The sequence below is a fragment of the Globicephala melas genome, chromosome 18 (genome assembly GCF_963455315.2).
Source record: "Globicephala melas chromosome 18, mGloMel1.2, whole genome shotgun sequence".
NCBI lineage: Eukaryota > Metazoa > Chordata > Mammalia > Artiodactyla > Delphinidae > Globicephala > Globicephala melas.
The window spans coordinates 63,745,578-63,766,149 of record NC_083331.1 but is presented as its reverse complement, the minus strand read 5'-3'; the positions used below and the strand labels follow the sequence as shown (position 1 = coordinate 63,766,149).

General features: G+C 38.4%; 1 protein-coding gene across 1 annotated transcript in view; it reads left to right on the top strand.

Moving 5' to 3' along the window:
- The window catches only part of DCT (dopachrome tautomerase), a 29,849-nt gene extending 18,887 nt beyond the window's left edge, over window positions 1–10,962 (top strand). Inside the window, exons 7-8 of the mRNA XM_060288064.1 lie at window positions 7,275–7,476; window positions 10,784–10,962. Of these exons, the coding sequence (XP_060144047.1) occupies window positions 7,275–7,476; window positions 10,784–10,962 (381 nt within the window). The remainder of the gene's footprint in view (window positions 1–7,274; window positions 7,477–10,783) is intronic.
- The last annotated feature ends 9,610 nt before the right edge of the window (window positions 10,963–20,572 follow it).

The following is a 20,572-nucleotide window of genomic DNA, read 5'->3' as shown; positions in this document are numbered from 1 at the left end:
ATTTAGGCTGTTTACAAAGAGTTTCATGTTGAAGCCAATTCAGCTTCAACAGTATTGAAAGCCAGGTTAAAGCACTTAAGTTAACAGAGCTATAGCTTCCGGAATTTCAAATTCATGAGTCAATTTATGCAAAAACATTGCATATAACATTTATTAAATTTATTTTTCTGAAATCTCTTCAAGCAAGAGAAATACAAAGTTGTATATGATCGCAATACCGAGTATAAGAAGGTATAATGCTAAAACGCAGGAAAAACTCTGAACTGATCTCTGAAATTCTAATTTTAAGGTAATTGAAGGAAATGCACACATTTATCATGGAAAATAATATTAGGTCACAGGAATGCTAAGTAGTTCTGTTTTCAATATTAAATGTAGGTATAACCTAGAAAAGAAAAAAAAGAGGGAAACCAATAGACTAAAAAGTTAAATAGTTAACTGCCACAAAAGAAACTATGTTAGAGACAAGTAACTTTCTTCCCAATTCCTAAAGATAATATTCTTAAAGTGTATTTGGATATTGTCCTCCTAGAAAGTTACATTTGGCAAGTTGTAATTCTTTCAATTCCACAGTAGCTAGGAGACTCATAGGTTGCATGGTTAGTACTCACTGAATAGCTCATGTGTCTGTTCCTCACCGTATATGCTGAAATTCTAAATGGAATTAAGACATTCAAGCAGCCTTATTACCATTTGTATTTCCTTCTTTTTTTATTGAGCTATAGTCAATTTATTTACATATAATATTGTATATATTATACATGTAACTGAATCACTTTACTTCACACCTGAAACTAACACAATATTGTATGTATTCTTTTTCAGATTCTTTTCCATTATAGTTATTATAGGTTATTAGATTATTACAACATGTTGAATATAGTTCCCTGTGGTATACAGTAAAACCTTGTTGTTTATTTGTATTTCTTAACAATGACAATCATTTGGATAAGAAAGGAATTTAAGAACATAAACCAAGAAAAGAGAAAATGAGTTTCTAAAAACAAAGATCTAATGGATCACACTAAGTTAAGCCTGTAAGACCTTATCAGACTCTACCTTTCTAGGCTGCAATAAAATGACTAAAATTAATAGGTCATAGTAGCAAATATAAAATACTTCTGAGTTAGTATGAGTTTAGTTGAAATTTTACAAAAGAAGTATATAGGACATTGCTTTTCTCCCATCAAGAGCAAAGCACTTACATTGCTTTTCTCCCATCAAGAGCAAAACACTTAAAAATGGGTCTATTATATTTATCTTTCTTAAAAAGTCATAGAGTAATAGCTTGAGTAACTAAAATAACATTGTTTTATGTCAATTTTAAATGTATTAATGGTTTAATGATTTATAATTGCAGAAATATTGGCAAAAAAGTTTTTAGATGTCCATAATTTCATTTCAATATTTCTGCTTATTTTGTTTCATATTCTTATATGTTTATACAGTTGCCAATATAATGCACACATTTTTAGGTTGTTACATAGTTTCCTAAATTTTTTAATTAAAAAAATTATAACATTATAAGAGGTTCAAATGTAAAAGGCACAAAATGAAGTCCCTGTATCAATACCACCTCCCAGCTATCCATTCCCATTTTTCCCTATTCTTCCAGATATATTTTATAGATATACAAGCACATATATTTATGTATAATATTTCTCTTTTTTATACAAATGGCAGCATACTATAGAGACTTTTGAGACTTTGTTTTACTCTTTAGTTTTTGTTTTTTTACCTATTCTAAACACTTTTTTTTTTTAAAGACCTCATGGTATCCTGTAGCATGAATTTTTCCTGAAATTGGTCTCCTACTGATGGATGTTTAGGTGGTTTCTAATCTTTTGCTTTACAAACAATACAGCAATAAATGAACATGTAAGATAAGTCAAGAGGATAGAATCACGGGCTCAGAAGTTAAATAAACGCATTTGAAATTTTGATAGATGTTGCCAAATTGCCCTCTGGGAGGTTGAATGATTTTTTTCTCCGACCAGCTATGTAGCAGAGGGACAATGCCCCGACTCTTTCTCATTAATATGGTATGTTATTACACTTTTTCATCTTTGCCAATGTGATAAGTGAAAATATTTCAGTGAATTTAATTTTCATTTCTTTTCTTCTAAGTGAAGTTCAGCATCTTTTCACATATTTGAAGAACCATTTGCATTTCCTTCTCTGTGATCTGCATGTTCATGTAGGATAATGACTTCTGGGAGAGCAAAAAAAACTAAACGTTCTTAAGAGAATTAGTTAAATGATTTATTCTCTATGTAAGCTAGTAACAAATACAACATCCTCTTTTGATATTTTATTTTTCTTGGAAACCTAATACTCTGTTCATATAAAGATGTATTTTCTAAATTTCACTAGCTTAAGGGAAGTTAATGTGATCATTGATACAATATCCAATCTCCGGAACAGTGCTTAGGTTCTTTAGTGGTTAGTACTTAGTTGATGTGCAATAAATTATTGAGCATCTATTAATGTGTCCCTACACTAGATGCCATGCAAACATAGTCCTTTAAGTTCACAAACTGTGTCTGGTAAACAACTCTCCTCATTTTAAATATGGGGAAAGTAAAGTTCAGAGAGGCTAAGAGTTGAGTACAACATCAGATGAACTAGTAAGTGGCTGAGCAGAGATTATAAGAAAAGTTTTCTCCTCAAAAATTTCCCCACGTGGAGTCTTCCAGCTACAATTTTGCCTTTTGTCAGTTTAGACAATTCTAATTTGATCACTTCACAGTTGCTTTCATTATAGCTGAGGACACATTGTCCTGTTAGATCATGTTGATAGGAATTAACACTAGTTGGTGAGGCAGGTCTGAATAATTTCCCTTGACTTTTGAAAAGATAGGGCATTGGTTTTGTCATGAGTAAGGATTCATAACTTTAAAATGCCACATTTACTTATTTAATATATGTATTTTTAAATAACTGAGATAGACAGCCACTGATTCCTAAGTAGCATAACATCTTGGTGAATTTTACAAGAGCTGAGGTGCCAGAAAGGGTGGCTGGCCACCTGCTTGGGCAGGAGCTCCCAGGGTGGCAGGGTTTCTATAGGCTCAGTCTGGGTGGTTTTATTTTATTTCATTTTATTTTTAATAATTGAAAAGCTCTAATAATATTTAATTAGGTACAAGAAATACTCTTGACTGAAGTGTGTACCACATTCTATTGTGATATACTCTTATTTACTCTTTTTTTATTGAGGTATAGTTGATGTACAATATTACATAAGTTACAGGTGTACAATATAGTGATTCACAATTTTTAAAGGTTATACTTTGCTTATAATTATTTTAAAACATTGGCTATATTCCCTGTGCTGTACAATATATCCTTGTGGCTGATTTTATACACAATAATTTGTAGGGATGGTTTGATTTTTAACTTGTACATGCTAAATGGCTAAATGGAGCTGAAGGGGTTCTTTTCAACTCTAGACTTTATAAGGATAAACACATACTGTACTGAGAAGAACTAAACCTGTAACTAAGAGATGAACTATATACACTTCATTATTGATGAATTAAGTAGTATAACAGCTAACCATAATTTATATACAAATCTAAGATGGGTCTAGAATTCATTTGAGTTCCTCTCTCCTAGAGCTTTGGTGGTCCCTTAGTCTTGAATGGCCTGGGAGTATCTCAGTTCTTCTCTAGAATCTCTTCTAACATCACCCTGGTCCTCTCTTTTCAACCTGTATTGTCTGCCTATGATGTATGCAGTTCAGCATACATCACATCTTTTAAATTGACATACTAATAGCAGAACTCTCCTGTGTTCTCTGTTTGCATCTGTTCAAAATTTAATGCTTAAACTACAAGCTTTCTTCCTCAAGCGTATAGCAACTGAGTTCCTAATGCTCTTGATATTTCTTCTTATATGCATGCTATCATATCTTATATACAGTGTATACTGTATAATTTTATGTATACATATGTATATTTTGTATCCAATGCTATTATACAAATCTTTTGTGCAGAAAGGGTGCTTTCCCTATGTAACTCCTCCAAAATGCCTGAAAAGTACCTTCTATTCTGTCTGCTCAGGATGCAGTGAGAGAGTGGGTAGAAAAGGATAGGGAGAGAAAATTATAGCAAAACGGGAAACACACACCATCCGGGCTGAGCACTGCCCGGGAGACTATTATTATTCAAATGCCCATTTTCTCTGGTTGTTTCTTCTCTCTCACTGAATGTGCCGTCTATGGAGTACTCATGTCCCTGTGGGAGAGCTTAGTCAGCTAAGTAGAAGTTGGGTGTTGTGTAACTATTTCATGCCTATTGCATATGGCTTATTTAGGTATGTAAAACCAACATCTTGACTATACACTGCTTCAAATCCTTGACAGAACAAGGCAAGAATAAATAAATATTATTGATACTATAAAATAACAAGCATGGTTAGCTATGCTTTTTAGGAGTTACCATTAGGAATTCTCTCATTTAGAAATTCGGACCCAACTTTTTACTTGTGACTTCTAACTTAAGTTTTAAATTAGAGCTTCTCGTATGGAACTGTGTGTCTCTCATGTGACTTTTAAATGCTCAGATATGAATTCTTAGAGGACCAGAGCATCATCATGTTACCACAATAAGATCCACTCTGATTATGAATGACATCTTCTGGATAGTAATACGTGAACTCAAGTGGTGAAAACCACAGTGAGCTGGTCTTTGATAAAGTACAGATGTGTTTTCAGTCAGCCTCAGGTTTCGATAGTAATGTTCCTCCAGGCACAGATACTCTTCTCTTGTCATCACGAGATTCCATGTGGCCGCAATCTGAATTTGCAGCCATTTAAATGAAGGTTAAGTTTGGTAGTAACTTTATCCTCCAATGATCTTGAGAAAGGCATGCATGCTTTCCCTGTACTTTATTAAGTTTCTTTATGCCTGTAAGCACAACATTTGTTGATCAGTTGCTTTCTTCTGCAAGGGTTACATTTAAAAATTTTTACCTCGAAAGCCCATGTAATCACATTTTCTTCAATACTGCCTCGCAAGTTGAAATTTAGTGGGGTTTTTTTTTCTTCCTGTACCTATCCACACTTTGTTGGAACAAGATAGAATAAGTTTTATACCGAAATTTGTAACCTCATTTCTGAAGCACTCAATTATTAATGCCAAAATGTAACTATGAATCTCTATAGCAGATATAAGTCAACAACAGTTTACTTTTACTTTGTTCTGTTTTTATTTATTATCATCAAATTACATTTGGCCTTTATAGAGATATTAACTTAGCTTATTTTCAACCTGTGTCCAACAAACATATCATTAGTTTCTCAAGAGCAATTCAGGGTATTTCGTTGAGGAACAATGTTCACAACTTCATCAAAAGTACCTAGTCTCCAGGTTGAGCTACTTCTCTTTCTAGCCTCTGGATATATTGTTGCTCACAGCATTTTGTCTGTTGCCTTTTTTGCATCTTCTTGGCACACACTGGCCTTTTTTTTTTTTTTACTACATTCTATAAATTGGGTACTCTGTGTGTAGTTCCTACTAGAGCTTTTATTGTATAATGTTTAACAACCCTTCTGAGACCTATAATCTCTCCTTCTTACTCTTCCCCTGTTATTTCTCCAAATTGTGAATTGTTTTAGAGTGTTGTTCCCTCCTTAATTATTTACACTTTGTGCTGGGTTAATTCTAGTGCTTTCACCCAGTTATTTACCTCTTACAGCATTAAATCTGCATCTTTCTATGCCCTGAGAGTCTCTTATTTCTTTTCGTAAATCACAATTTGATCTCTCACTTGAACTCAGACAGTATCTAAAAGTTCAAGAGATGCTGTATGGCCTTGCTTGGAAAATACATTCTGGTACACCCCTTTTTCTGTGTATCACTTAGCATTTTGTTCAGCTGCTTAAAACAGAAAACCAAAATTACAGAAGCCTAAACAAAAAAGAGGTTTATTTTTCTCTTGGTGTAAAAGACCTCTAGTGGCAGGCGGTCCGGGGCTGGTATAGTAGCTCCAGTCATCATGAACACCTTCTGTCTTTCTGTTTTACCATCCTTGGTGAGTGGCTTCTTTTCTTAACTTTGCTTGCTAGCTGCTAAGATGGCTGCTGCGGCTTCAGCCATCACATCCATGTACCAGGAAGCAGCAAGCAGAGATGGAAAATGAAAAGGAGACACTTTCAAGCGAGACAACCACCTTTAACGAGATGTCCTAGAAGTCCTATCCAATGACTTGCAGTCAAATCTCATGGATAACTTGACACATTTTTTCGCCCCAAACACAAAGGAAGTTACTGTGGAAGAAGCAGAGAAAGGCAACCCACAGTGCTTGCTACACTTAGACACTGTACATCTATTGCTTGATCTCCACGCTTGAGGCAAAACTTCTGTTTGAGGCTGGCAGGCTCCCGAGGCTACGCCTGGAGAAGGAAGCACAATTGCCCTCTCTGGGAACCTCTTAACCTTATGTGGAGTTTCCAGGATTTAGGGCATGTGATATTGTTTTCAGGGACCCACACCAACAACTAACACTTAGCTCCTTTTCCAGGGCTGAGGCCCCTTCTCAAAGATGAACTGTTTCTGAACTCTTCTTGTGGGAAACATTGGTCACTAGCATTATCATGTGTTCTTCTCAAGTTGTTGCTCATGCGATAAACTCTATGCCTTTATTCCTCCGGGGTTTAAATTTTGTTACTCAAAGCCAAGATTTCAGAACTCAGAAAATCCTTTCTCTCTGTGAAAGCCCAGGTCTTACAATTTGATGTTTTGGTTTTTAACGTGATTGTCTCTGACATGAACTTTAAAAGTCCATTCAGGAAAAAAATCCCCTCAGTAAATCACTTGATTCTTTTTACTATCCTGAAAGTAGAAAGCTCTCACTGTTGCCTGAATGGGTGGACTAACTACAAGAAACTTTGGGTAAGATTTGAAACTATTATCTACTAAATAAACAACAGTAATACAAGCCAGAAGGGCAAGGCAATTAAAAGGGTTAAGAAGTGCGAAGGACTGAGAAGTCAGACTGGGCTTCCCTGGTGGCTCAGTGATTGAGAGTCCGCCTGCCGATGCAGGGGACACGGGTTCGTGCCCGGGTCCGGGAAGATCCCACATGCCACGGAGCGGCTGGGCCCGTGAGCCTGTGCTCCGCAACGGGAGAGGCCACAACCGTGAGAGGCCCGCGTACCGCAAAAAAAAAAAGAAGAACCAACCCTATTTCATTTTAGAGAAAGTTCCAATCAGATTGGTCTGATTGGAACAGACCTATCAATGTTAACACCGTGTTCAACTGTCTTGCAGGTCCTTCATTCCTTTACTGATGCCGTTTTTGACGAGTGGATGAAAAGATTCAATCCCCCTGTGGATGCCTGGCCTCAGGAACTGGCACCCATTGGTCACAATCGGATGTATAACATGGTTCCTTTCTTCCCTCCGGTGACTAATGAGGAACTCTTTTTAACTGCAGACCAGCTTGGCTATAGCTATGCCATTGATCTGCCAGGTAACGAATGCAACTTCTAAATGCATGATTCGTTCACCTTCTAAAGAAGCTTTCTCTCCTTTTTCCTTTCTTTCTAGTGTAAACCACGACCTTAAATTGAAGTACTCAGGTCTAGTTAAGTTTATTGGCAATTTTATAGAGTATCTATATTTACCAAAATGAGCCTTTAAACTACCGATTAAACATCAGAAAAGGGACTGGTTGGATGACTCTTGCTTTAGAAAACTGAAAGTTGTTAAGAGAACTTATTTCACAGGGAAAGTATCTACACCCGATTTGACAATTCTACTTGCATTAATTGAAAACTGGCCGTGGTTTGAAATGCCTAAGCAATAAAATCAAAATACACTAGCCACCTACGGATGGGTACTAGCAGGACCTGAAGGTAAGGCTGGGCTTATGGTGAGGCAGACGCAGCACGTGCCTCAGGCACAAAGTTCAAGGGCAGGCCAAAAACTCAGTAATTGAGCTAAGGAGTAATATTCTCAAAAACCCAAATTCATGCAAAAAAATCTATGATGAATACACTACCAAAAATTTAAAGACAGCTGTCGTCGTTTGTTTGTTTTATACCCCTGCATCAGTTTGTAAGTAGACCAAATTTTTTTTTTCCCCCAGTTAGCCAGTACCACACCTGCTGAATGGGTCTGTGAAGATGACAATGGCCTGCCAATAGATTGGGCTGCACGGGGCTTCCTGTGTACATTTTTTTTTTTTAATGAAATTTTTGAAGTCATGTTTTTAAGTTGTAGGTTTTTTGTTAGCTTTTCCACCTGGTTCAAAATATGGGAGGATGTTTTGATAAGTGTAGGTAGGGGCATTATATTTTTTTATTTGCCCAGGCCCCAGTATAGCGCCGTGTGTCATTTAAAGAATCTTAGGACAGGTTGAGAAAGGAAGGTAAAACAATTTTAAAAATCTCTAAATTTTTCAAGAAGCTGCAAAACATACGGCCTATCTGCTGGTGGCATTTCCCCATTGGTGCAAAGTAATCAAGATGATTTCTGAGGTCACGTGTCTCTCTCTCTCTCTCTCTCTCTGTCTCTCTAACTTTCAAAGCCTTTCAGACCCTGGACCCTGTCCTTTCTTTTTCCTTCCAGTTCTACATCTACTGCAGCATACTGATTTGAAGTTTCCGTTCTTTGGTCAGCTAAGAATATCTCTTTGAAACCTTTCTCTTTTCTCTGGGATTGAACATAATAATAATCAGAAAGTTTGGAATGTGCATTTTGACCATGCTTCCATGTCTTCTGGCATCAGCCAATTAACAGGTACAGACCAAGAGTCTAAACATGCCCAGAATGCACTAACTCATTAGAAGATACAAGTTACATTCATTTATTGGTTTAACAAAGAAATTTACAATCCTGCCTGGGGAGACATAACTATAACAAAAGGTTGGAGAAGGGAGAGAGGGATTTGGGAAAGGAGCTGGGTCTTGAACTAGATTAAAGAGATGGTAGGTCTTAGGTAGGTGAGGGGGAAAGAAGGGAGCATGTTAGATTGAAGAAGGGCAGGGAACAGGGCTGTGAAAGATACATGTAGTCTATATAGAGGACCATGAGACGAAGGTCTGGTTGTAGTGGAGGGCTTGGGTAGATAACTGTGAATTAAAGTTGGATTTGAGAGAAGGGCCTGGTTACTGAGCGCTTTAAAAGCTGGGCAAAAACCACGAGATGCCACTCTACATCCAGAAAGCAGAAAGTAACAAGTGTTGATGAGTGTGGAGAAAATGGAATCCTCGTGCACTGCTGGTGGGAATGTTAGGGTAGTCTCTGTGGAAAACAATATGGCAGCTCCTCAAAAAATTAAATGTAGAATTACCATACGATCCAGCAATTCTGCTTCTAGGCATATATATACCCTCAAAGAATTGAAGGCAAGTAATGAGATATTTGTACACCTCTGGTCATAGCAGTGTTATTCACAACAGACAAAGGTGGAAGCCGCCCAAGTGCCCAATGACAGATGAATGGATAAAAAAATGTGGGCGATACATACAATGGGATATTATTCAGTCTTAAAAAGGAAGGAAATCCCATCACATGCTGTAACATGGGTGAACCTTGAAGACCTTATGCTAAGTTAAATAAACCAGTCACAAAAGGACAAAAACTAGGATTCCACTTCTATGAGGCACCTAGAGTAGTCAAATTCATAGAGACAGAAAGTAGGATGGTTGTTACCAGGGGCTGGGAGGGAATGGAGAACTGGGGAATTACTATTTCAGTTTTGCAAGAGAAAAAATTTCTGTGGATTGATGGTGGTGATGACTGCACAAAAATGAATGTATTTAATGTCACGGAACTTAATTTAAAAATGGTTAAGGTGGTAAAACATATGTAATGTGTGTTTTCCCACAATTAAAAAATAATAAGTAACTAAAGAAAAGCTAAGCAGAGGAGTTTGGACAGTAACAAAGGCAATCGTTTTTGGCTCCTGAACCAAGAAATGACAGAATAAAAATCTGTGTTTTAAGAAGATGAAGATGGCAATAGATCCTGCCAGATTGCTGCAGGAGGAGACAAATTAAAATCCTCTTGGAGAAACACCATTGTGATGAGTCAGGGTCCTCTGTGGGATTGGAGGGAAATAACTAGAAGGACAATCTTACATTTACAGAAGTGTAGAGTATAGAACAAGAACCCAGTTCAGAATTTAAGAATAGCTGGCCAAGGATATGATAATTTTTAAGGAAACAACAAAAAATGAAATCCATTAATTTTGTGGAAAAGTGCTTATAAAATATATTTGAATAGAGGATTGGATTTATCATGTGATGATTCAGATTTTATTCACAACTATTTAAATGGGTCCAAATTCCTTCTGCTCTTGCTATTGATTCTCTTCTGTTATAATAGACAATCTCATTTGTCTTACTCACTTATCACCCCATAAAAAAGGTAGAGACAATAGAAGAATTTCTAGACCTGAAGGTTGTATATTTTGCAGTTCCCCAGATACCATTTTAGCATGCATTTTTTTACAAATGAGTTTCTAACTCACAAAAGTAGTTATATACTTCCTTGGAGGGTTTATTCTGTGTAAGTATTTATCGTAAGAAATTTTTAAAATGCAATAATCTACATTCAAATAATGGAATGCCATTTCCCACTTCCTCCAGAAAAACAATTGTGGATATGATAAATAGTCGGTAAGGAAGGAGAAGATAAATTTTATTCCGGCCGGTGTAGTTTTGCTTTATCAACAAAAGTGCATGTGAAAGGCTAATAGGTTTATTCTTCCCTTGTCTAAGAGTATTCAGCCGATGAAAATCCCAATCATAGACCCTTCTCTTCTGCTTTAATTTCAGTTGAAGAAACTTCAGATTGGACCACAACCCTCTCAGTGCTTATGGGGATGCTGGTGGTTTTGGTTGGTCTTTTTGCACTGCTGCTTCTCCTTCAATATAGAAGAGTCCGAAAAGGATATACACCCTTAATGGAGACACAGTTAAGCAAGAAGAGATACACAGAAGAAGCCTAGATGCTCACGCCTTACCCTGGAGAAGAGGCTGGCCAAGGCTTAGTTCTGACCCTGACAGTGAGCAAACGAATCCTCACCAGTTTTCCTTTCATTGAAGATCTTTGGCATAGCTCCTCCTGTTGTGGTGATCCCAAATACGGAAGATGCTTAGCTGTAGTTTCTGGTTTGCGTTGTTTATCTAACAAACAAGCTAAAGTGCTTGAGGGTGTCTCTACCATCAAACAAAGGTAGAGCTGCTGCTGATTGGTGGTATTTGTTAATAATTCCTCATTTTGATTAAGCCTCCTCGTGTTCTGAGAGCACCCCAAAAAATCGATAGAGTGGATTCATTGAAATTTGCAGGTCAGTGTAATTTGAGAGCTGGACAAGATCATGGTTAAATCTTTCTCAGCCCACACGTCTTCATTTGTAAAGGGATGGGGGCAGGAAGGTGCAGGTGCTACATGAGTCTCCAAGGTCTCTTTTAGGTGTAAACATCTGTGATTTTAGGTGGCTTCCTGGTCATCTTTCTGCGGCTTCTTTTTCTTCTTTTCTCTTGTTCTCTCCAGCCTTTAAAATGGTCTTGAAGATGAAAATAGGCCTTATTTTCCATACAGGATGGAGAACGAATGAATGAATGATCAATTTGGTTCTCTTTTATAAATTAGACTTTACAGAGTTTATAAAGAGTCTGCAGTTCTCAACAGCAGAGCTATCACCAGAGTCCATATTCCTTTGCTAGGGAGCCTCAGATGAAAACTTATTCATGCATTTCGCTTATTTTTAAGAGTTGACTTTACATTCATGAATGCTGCCCTGTACTGACGTTACTTACAAATGCTAATTGTGTCTTATCATTTAAAAGCAAACCATCCATACAAAATATGACAATTCAGAATGAAATGGCTAGGATCCACTAAGTAATCATCAGATTATGAGAGATGAGAATGAGGCAGTCTTTACGAGAATGTTTAGGCTTATCAAGATGATCCCTACTTCTGACGAGTTAACGTTTTTTGAGCTCTTAAGACAGTTTCATCTGTTCACGTCTGGTATCCATGCAGTAGGAGTGAAGCCACCGAGGTGGCCCTTCTGTCCACTCACTTCAGCTCCTCTCTACTGGAATGGATGTGTGTGAAGAATGGGGCTTAAGAGCACCCTGGAGCCTTCTCCACATGGGGGGCTACAGGGTGCAAGATTTACCAATACCCAGTGTTATCCCCCGGAATAAGACTGCAGAAGCCAGAGAAATGGACAGAGCTCAATCTGAACTGAATTTGAGTGAGTCTCATAAAGTATATCTGAGAGTAGGCTCAGCAGAGGAGAATCAAGACAGCCCAGAGTCCTTCACGGGGTGAAGCCCTGCTTGGACCTCTAACCAGCGCCACATGCATAGATCTCAATGCCTGCCTTTAATAGAATTCATGGAAAATTCAGCAATGTGTTATGAACATGGTCCACTCTGGCAGGTTTATTTTCTGAACTCAAGGTTGTTGGGGAACACATTTTTACATCTTGTTTTTAAACCAAAAGAAAAATATCTTAAGATGAAGATATAAGTGCGCGTGGTAGGTATGTTCCTGAGAAGTTGTGTATAAATCAATTATACATTAAAAGCACCAGGGGAAATTACTTTTTATGGACGAACTATTACGAATAATTCTATAAAGCACATAACCACCTCTAGCTTATCCTTCGAGTATATCAGAATTTTCATACATCATATTCTCATAAGGTTTGTTTAAAAGCAAGATCTATCTGCGGCAGAAATAAAGACTAACCATTTACACTTAGCTCCTTTTAACTATAGTGTGTGCAACTTTTCATAAATATTATGTTTTATGATGCCTTCCTAAGAGAAATAGTTTCCTAATTTTGTAGTTCATATTAGAGTAATAAAATTTTCTAGCATTTTGTAACATTACAATAAATCAATGACGACAGCCTTTCAGCAAATCTAAAGGTAGAATAAACCTGTAGAGTAAAAAGTTGGTATTTACTTACAGTGAATACTATGCAGATAAACTCGGAAAATATCACCGAGCATTGTACAGCCATACGTCTCAATGATGGGGGGAAATATTCAACCTTGAAGAAAATGAACAGATTGCTTTATATGCTTCTATCTGTAGTATTAGAAAAATTGTGTGTATATGAAGTATGATTTTAAAAGAAACGCTTCTTAAAAGCTAACATTCAAAAGTGAAATGAAATCCAATAACATCTTTCCTTTGTGAATTAAATTCTCTTCTAATTCTAAAATTCTTTGACATAAATTTGTGTCTTGCTTAGGATTTAACATTGTTAATTATAATAATCCTAATGAATAATTCTAATCTCACATGAACAAGAAGTAGAAAACTTACTCAAGAGGAAAATAAAAATTGTTTTGCAGATTATTGTTCGTCTGTTGGGGGCTGTTGTTTTTTAATTTGTGAACATCAATTCCCATCTTTTTGGCACTCGATATATACATGAAATTTTATGTATATACATAAAATACATAATAACTACTTCACTTTTGAAAATAAGTCCTTAAACTTGGACGGCATTATGCTAAGTGAAATAAGTCAGACAGAGAAAGACAGATACTGTATGATATCACTTATACTTTGAATATAAAACATACAATAAAGTAGTGAATGAAACAAAAAAGAAGCAGACTCACAGATATAGAGAACAAACTAGTGGTTACCAATGGGGAGAGGGGAGGGAGGAAGGGCAAGACAGAAGTAGGGGATTAAGAGGTACAAATTGTCAGGTATGAAATAATACAGCCAATATTTTATAATAACTCTAAATAGAGTATAACCTTGAAAAATTCTGAATCACTATGTTGGACACCTGTAAATTGTGTAATATTTTATATCAATTATACTTCAATTAAATAAAAAAGAAGTTCTTAAATATGCTGGTGTTTCTAATTTCTATTGAGTTTCTAAGCAACTGCTACTTCCTAGCTCTCTATGATATAGGCAGGAAAAGGAGATACTACCCGTTTTCCCAGGTAAAGAGTCACCTCTGATGTCCCTACAGTCTAAAGACTGAAATTGGAGTGGGCGGTGAGTAGGGAAGCCACTTGAAGTCACTGTCTAGGGAGGCAGCCTCCTCCTAGAGGAGCCTTTCAGCTCAGTCAGCTTGTTGGAGACGCCCCGAAGAAGGAAATTAGAGCCAATAGAGGTAATGGTTACATGGCGCTCGCTTCCACTTCTAGATTTGAAGCTTCTAGAGGTCAGGTTGTACAGCTCTCTGTACAGCTCCAATGCCATTGTATCAAAGCACTTTAAATAAATAGCTAGAAAACGGTGGTGGTTAATTGATACAGGCACATAAAAGAGCGAATTCACCTCCCCTACCCTACCCCCTGCCCCCTCAGTGGGAGATAGCTACTCTCTTCAATGCAGTGGCAAAACCCAACTCTTCCTATTTCTCCAGGGCCTTGTTCATCCTGATTACTCTGTAAATATTTTTTGAATGCATAAACTAATCTCAAAGTAGAACTTTTTTTTTTTTAATTTTGTTTTTTCAAAGTAGAACTTTTCATTCAGGGCTTCTGGCATGTGTTTTGACATGTACTGGATAAAACATAAGATAATGGGGTCTTGTATTGCTGCCATGAAATGAATAGCAGCCTATCTTTCAGATTCTGAGTTGTGCCTATGCTAGATAGAATTTTACTCCATACAACCCAATACGAGGGGCTACTTCTCAGCCATATTTTCTTCTTGGGTGTATCTTTTCCCCACCACTGGTAGGCCCTAATTCTACCATTCATACGGACAAGAGTAGAAAGTTAAGACCTCACAGTATCATTATAGGGCCTTCCACCATCTGATGTCTTAAAAGCCTTGTTTCCGTGGAAGGAGTTAGTGGGCAAATGATATAGTCAGGCAAAATCAGTGCCTTTCTTACATGGATGGACCCACTGGTGAAACTAAAGAAATTCTCAAAGATAACATGATACTTTACTTATAATGGCAGTTCAAGATGAAAATAATTCCTGTGAATTTAATTATACTTGGGTAGGTAGTTTAATGAAATCTTGAAAGCAACACACAAGAAAATTGTGAGCAATAGGATAAAATTTTTGAAAGCTAAACAAAACAAACAAACACACAAGCTTCCTATTCAAGGCCTGAATGCTCTGTATATTATCACCAACAGTATTTCTATTTGAAAGAAACCATTAACCCACTTATGTTATTTGCCACGTTGATTCAAGCCAGAATTCTTGGATGTAACATGACGGAATTTGGTCCTTTCTTCTAGCCATTCTCTGCTCCTTTGCTGGTTTATAACAAAGCTAAAACTATCACAGTGTCTCCCAAACATAACTGAGAGAAGCTTAAACTTGTCCCTTTTTATTAAAATACTAGAGATTTCACTGCCAGAGTAGACACTCTGATTACTCATTCACTTTGTATGTTATTGGGTGTTTCTGAATTTGTAATGAGCACAAATGACCACTTTGATTGAGAGGAATTAGGCTCACAGTAAAGCAAAACCTGCCCTCTTGTGTTGTATTAGAAAATTGCACAATTTTGGTAAAGTTCTTTGAGCTGTTTTCCTCTACCGTGGTTAATTGCCTGGGGTCAGAGAAAAAAACAAATGCCAGAAGGTTTGCCATCAATTCAAAAATCAGAACAGATAAAGCACAATATTTAGAAGGAAATGATTTCCTGTGCAGGCAAGGTAATCATATAATTAAAGCTCTTAGACTTTCCTTTCCAATGTACTTTGAAATGTTAAATGTTCCCCTGCAAGCCATAAAACTCTGGGTGAACATTTCAGGCCACTGGGCAAAACTCTTTTATGCTTGTCAGATACACAGAGGGTATAATTTAGTCAAATATTATTTATATGATCATACTGCAGCTGGAGATAGGGACTACTTCTTTTTCAACTAAAAACAGTTATTGAGGGTTTCCCTGGTGGCACAGTGGTTAAGAATCCACCTGCCAATGCAGGGGACACAGGTTCGAGCCCTGGTCCAGGAAGATCCCACGTGCCGCAGACAACTAAGCCCACGTGCCACAACTACTGAGCCTGCGCTCTAGAGCCCACGAGCCACAACTACTGATCCCACGTGCAGCAACTACTAAAGTCCGCGTGCCTAGAGCCCGTGCTCCACAACAAGAGAAGCCACAGCAATAGCTCCCACTAGCCACAACTAGAGAAAGCCTGTGTGCAACAGTGAAGACCCAACGCAGCCAAAAATAATAAATAAATAAATAAATTAAATTAAATTTAAAAAACCTGTTACTGAGAAGGTGGTAAATTTCAGTAAAGTTTTTAGAAAAATACTGGATCAGTGAATTGAAACCAGATATAAATATCTGAATTTGGGTGTAGGTGTGAGCAGTGTCAGAAAATGTCCTTTACTGTGGAAAATTCACTTTTCAAGACCGGACTATTGGCATGGTGGTACCCAAAGCAAATGTTTACTTGGGTGCCCACAGCGGCTTATCTTATATTAGGTGATTGCAAAGATAAAGAATCTCAAATAATAAAGAAAACATGGTCTCTATCTAGGTTTTGTGAAGCTCTTTCTTCTAGTACGTACACCCAGGTAAAGATTAGAGGGGGGAAACAGGCAAGGCATTTGTTTGCGTATTCTGAGAAGTTTTGTTTAAGTGAAAAAATTGGGGCTGAAATTTTCCAGCTGGCTCTATCTGTTATTCTCTTTCTCTGGTGGTTCTCTCTGAATGGGGATTCCAGACACGGTGACAGTAGCTGTTTTTATGGTGAGTAGGTGAAAGAAAAAAAAAAAAAAATCCTCAAAGCAGCAATGGGGAAGTCAGATTCAAGACACTTAGAATGTCATTCATTTACTCCCTATTGATAAATATGTTATTATGTGGCACACTTTGCTGAAAACTTAATTTCCAAAGCAGCAAGTTTATTATTTATATTTCTACTTAAAGTCTCATTTCTAATATTTCTGCTTCTTTAAAAAAGCAAGTTTTGGGGACTTGCATGGGGTTCCCCATAGTTGTACGTCCCAAATTACGATTCTTTGCTACTCGAGTAAACCTTGCTTTCCTGGTTTAAAAAAGAAGGGGGGGGGAGTTTTGTCTTGACTATTGCTACTAATCAGCTTTTTCCTTCTTAAAAGAATATCCGTATTTCAAAAATCTTGCATTCCACACCAAGGAGTGATGCTCAGCTAAGCCACACGTGTCGCTGCTTTGTCTCACGAGTAACTCAAGCGACGGATCAGCCTTGAAAACAGAAATGTGATCTCAGTCATAATCCGAGCAGTCCTGTACCACGCTCTCCTCTTCAGCTGTGGCCAACACATAACTTCCAACCTTTTCAGCTCTGAAACTCTGACGTGAGCTGCACCTTTTCTTTTCCTTTCAGGCATTTTACAATTCTGAGGCTTGTTAACGTTTTATAGACTCAAGGTCGTTGTTCTTCCTTTCTGTGCATTTCTCTTTCCAGCCAGGTGCTCTTATCAAGATGCGGGCGTCTTTGTGTTTTTAACACTTTTCCTTGAGACAGTCCCAACTCTTTGATCCTGTGCTGACTCGGAATCGTTTGCTGTCAGCCGTGCCCAGCGGAGATCTGGTGCCTCCTGGTGCTGCTGTCTGCCAGCGCCTGACAGCCTCGTCGGGCCTCTCCGACAGTCAAGGAGCTCTTCCAACCCAGTGACATGCAAATTTGCTCCTTTTCTGCTGTAGTTTGTCACAGCCCACATTTTCCACCTTAGCTGCACAAAGGCAGGCAGGGTAAAATCGTTCTGGGGTTGATGCTGGCCGCAATGTATGTGAATTCATTGTTTTTAAACAACAGCTACTCGGAACATCAAATTACTGGGAGCTCACCTTGCAGCTAGGTGGCAGGAAAACTACCTGCTTTTCTGTTTGCTGGAGAGAGGATGCCACCGAATGGCTTTTATCACAGGGCAACCTGCTCACCTGTGTTGTAGCTGTCAGAGGATAAGAACTCCGTGCCTCTGGAAGTTTTGCTGAGACTTCTGGGTATGTACCTAACTACACAGAATCACAGGAGAACACAAAGACTCTGCAGCTCGTTTCCTGTTTATATCTGTCAGCTTAGCCCCACTAGAACTCATTCCCTTCCTCTGTACTCTAAAAAGGTCATGAAAAAAATATGTTACCTAAAAAGCCCACTATTTTTTCCCCTATTCAAACCACCAGTAAGTGATTGACCTTAATTATCTCCCTGTGTGAAACCTCTGGCAGTTGAAGATAAGGGTTCTCAGCTCCCGTGAATAGCACCGTGTTTCCTGAGCCCGGTCACAAGCCCGTGTTCTGTACAATCCGAACATAATTCTCTGTTGACACTTGGCAGGTACCTTTTCTTGCCCTTGGCACTGGTTCAGTGGTTAGGGAGGGCTCCCAAGGGCTATTTTCAATGGCAAAAGGACACTTTGGGGATGAAACACGAACTGGCCTTGGCTGGCATGGAAGTGAAACATATGAAGAAAGCTATTTTTTTTTAATTAATTTTTGTGACAAAACATATATAACATAAAATTTTCCATTTTAACCATTTTTAAGTGTACAATACAGTGGCATTAAGTACACTCACAATGTTGTACTACCATCACCCCCATGTTTCCAGAATTTTTCATAATCCCGAACAACCACTCTGTACCCACTAAGCAATAACTCCCCAATCCTTCCTTTCCCTCACCCCTGGAAAATTTAACAAGGCTTTGGGAAGTCTCCACCGTCTCTCTCCTGGTACCCTCAGCTCTGTGATTTTGGTGGAAACCTAATGGTCTTAAACCAATTACTCTTTTGGCTGCAGCGTTTCAGCCGTGAATGCAAAACTGATAGCCGAAACATCAGAAAGGGATTTTTACTGAGGATTCTAGGAAATAAGGCCAAAAGTCATGGTCTCGTCCCTGAGTGATATGGTGGGAAGATGTGAGGTCTGTAATCACAGCAGCCATTTTGTCTCCTTGAGGGAGTGTTTGAAGCAGTCAGGGAGTACCCCACTTTTTTCTTAATTTAGGCCAGTTTAAATTCGTTTGTCTCTTACAATATGAAAAATCCTGACTGATAAACTCATCTTCAGGGAATTTAAAATTAAAGTGAGGACATAGAGGAGTTCATTTATTTAGTATTTATTTCCAGATACCATAATCCATGCCTTCAGTTGAGTAAAAAGAAATTCTTCTTTGTTCTTTCAAGATTGCAAGAGAAACATATCAACGCCTAAGGAAGGGCTCCTCTGAGTGTAAAGGGACAGTAGAGTGCAGTCATTCAGTATGTGGCATTTAAATTCCAGCTCAGTCACTTATTCGCCACCTAACCTTTTTTGACTTTTTAATTTTTAACTGCTCTGGGCTTTAGTTTCCTTGTCTGCGAAAGGATATTAATAATGTTCCTCCTGTTCTGTAAACACATAGCTTGTTTTAAGAATGAACTGAGTTCATATATTTATTCTTGAGAATACTGCCTGTGTATTAGACTAGGGGCTCAAACAACCGAAATTTATTTTTTCACACCTCTGGAGGCTAGAAGTCCAAGATCAAGGTGCTGGCGGGGATGCAGACAACCACCATCTTGCTGTCTCTTCACGTGGTCTTTCCTCTGTGTACCTGTACCCCTGGTGTCCCTTTGTGTGTCCAAATTTCCTCTTCTTATAAGAACACCAATCAGATTAGATTGGGGCCCATCCTACTGGCCTCATTTGAACTTACCCCTTTAAAGACCTTATCTCCAAATATGATTACATTCTGAGGTTCTGGCGGTTGAAATTTCAACATATGAATTTGGGGGGATATAATTCAGCCCATAACAGCCTGGAACGAAGAAGTCACTCAATAAATGTTGATATTTTTTGTCAAATCCCTTTGGAATGCCTGGCGTGTGGAAGCAACGCCGCAGGTTTCAATTCCATCGATCAAGACACGAAACGGTGGCTCCAAACACAAAAGGAGGCTCTGCAGGGTAGGCAAAGATAGCTGAAACCTAAGCAGCGCTCTGCAGAAGGATCACTGCCCTTTTATTCATGATGCAAGGAGCTGTGCGATTTCCTGGTGCTCAGGTGAGGGGTGGGAGGGTCACTGAGCCACAGATGGTTTCCATTGGCATGAAGACCTCTCACCCCTGGAGAGGAAGAAAGGGAAGGAGGGAGAGACACAGAGAGAGGGGCGCTTCAAGCAGAGCTGGCCATCCTGTTAAGACCCAGAGGACACGCTACCTTTTTCACTTGGTAGAGAAAGAACCGGACTGTAAATGGGCTGTGAAACGTTAAACGTGAGTGAACTTTAAGCAATTGACATGATGTTTCTGCTTCATTACCGATTTCATTTTTTCTGCTCCTGAAGCCATAGAAAATGTTCCCAGCTACCAGTTCTTTCTAAGAGATAAAGAACTTTAAGAATGGACTCAGGTTAGATTTCCCACAGATATTCTTTGGACGCTGCCCTTTCCTTGGTTTTCATCCCTTGGTTTGGCTTTGAAGTGAGAGTGAATCAGAGTCAGGAGGGAAAGGGCTGACTCCCCGCCTTAGGCTGGAGGGTGAGCTGTTTCCTGCCTCCCAGGCAGGAGAAATGAACAGATTCCCCGCCTGCTCAGCCCCATGAGCCCCACCCCCTTGCTTAGCGCTTGCCTGGATCCTTGAAGGTTTCAATTTGTCATTTTAACCTTTC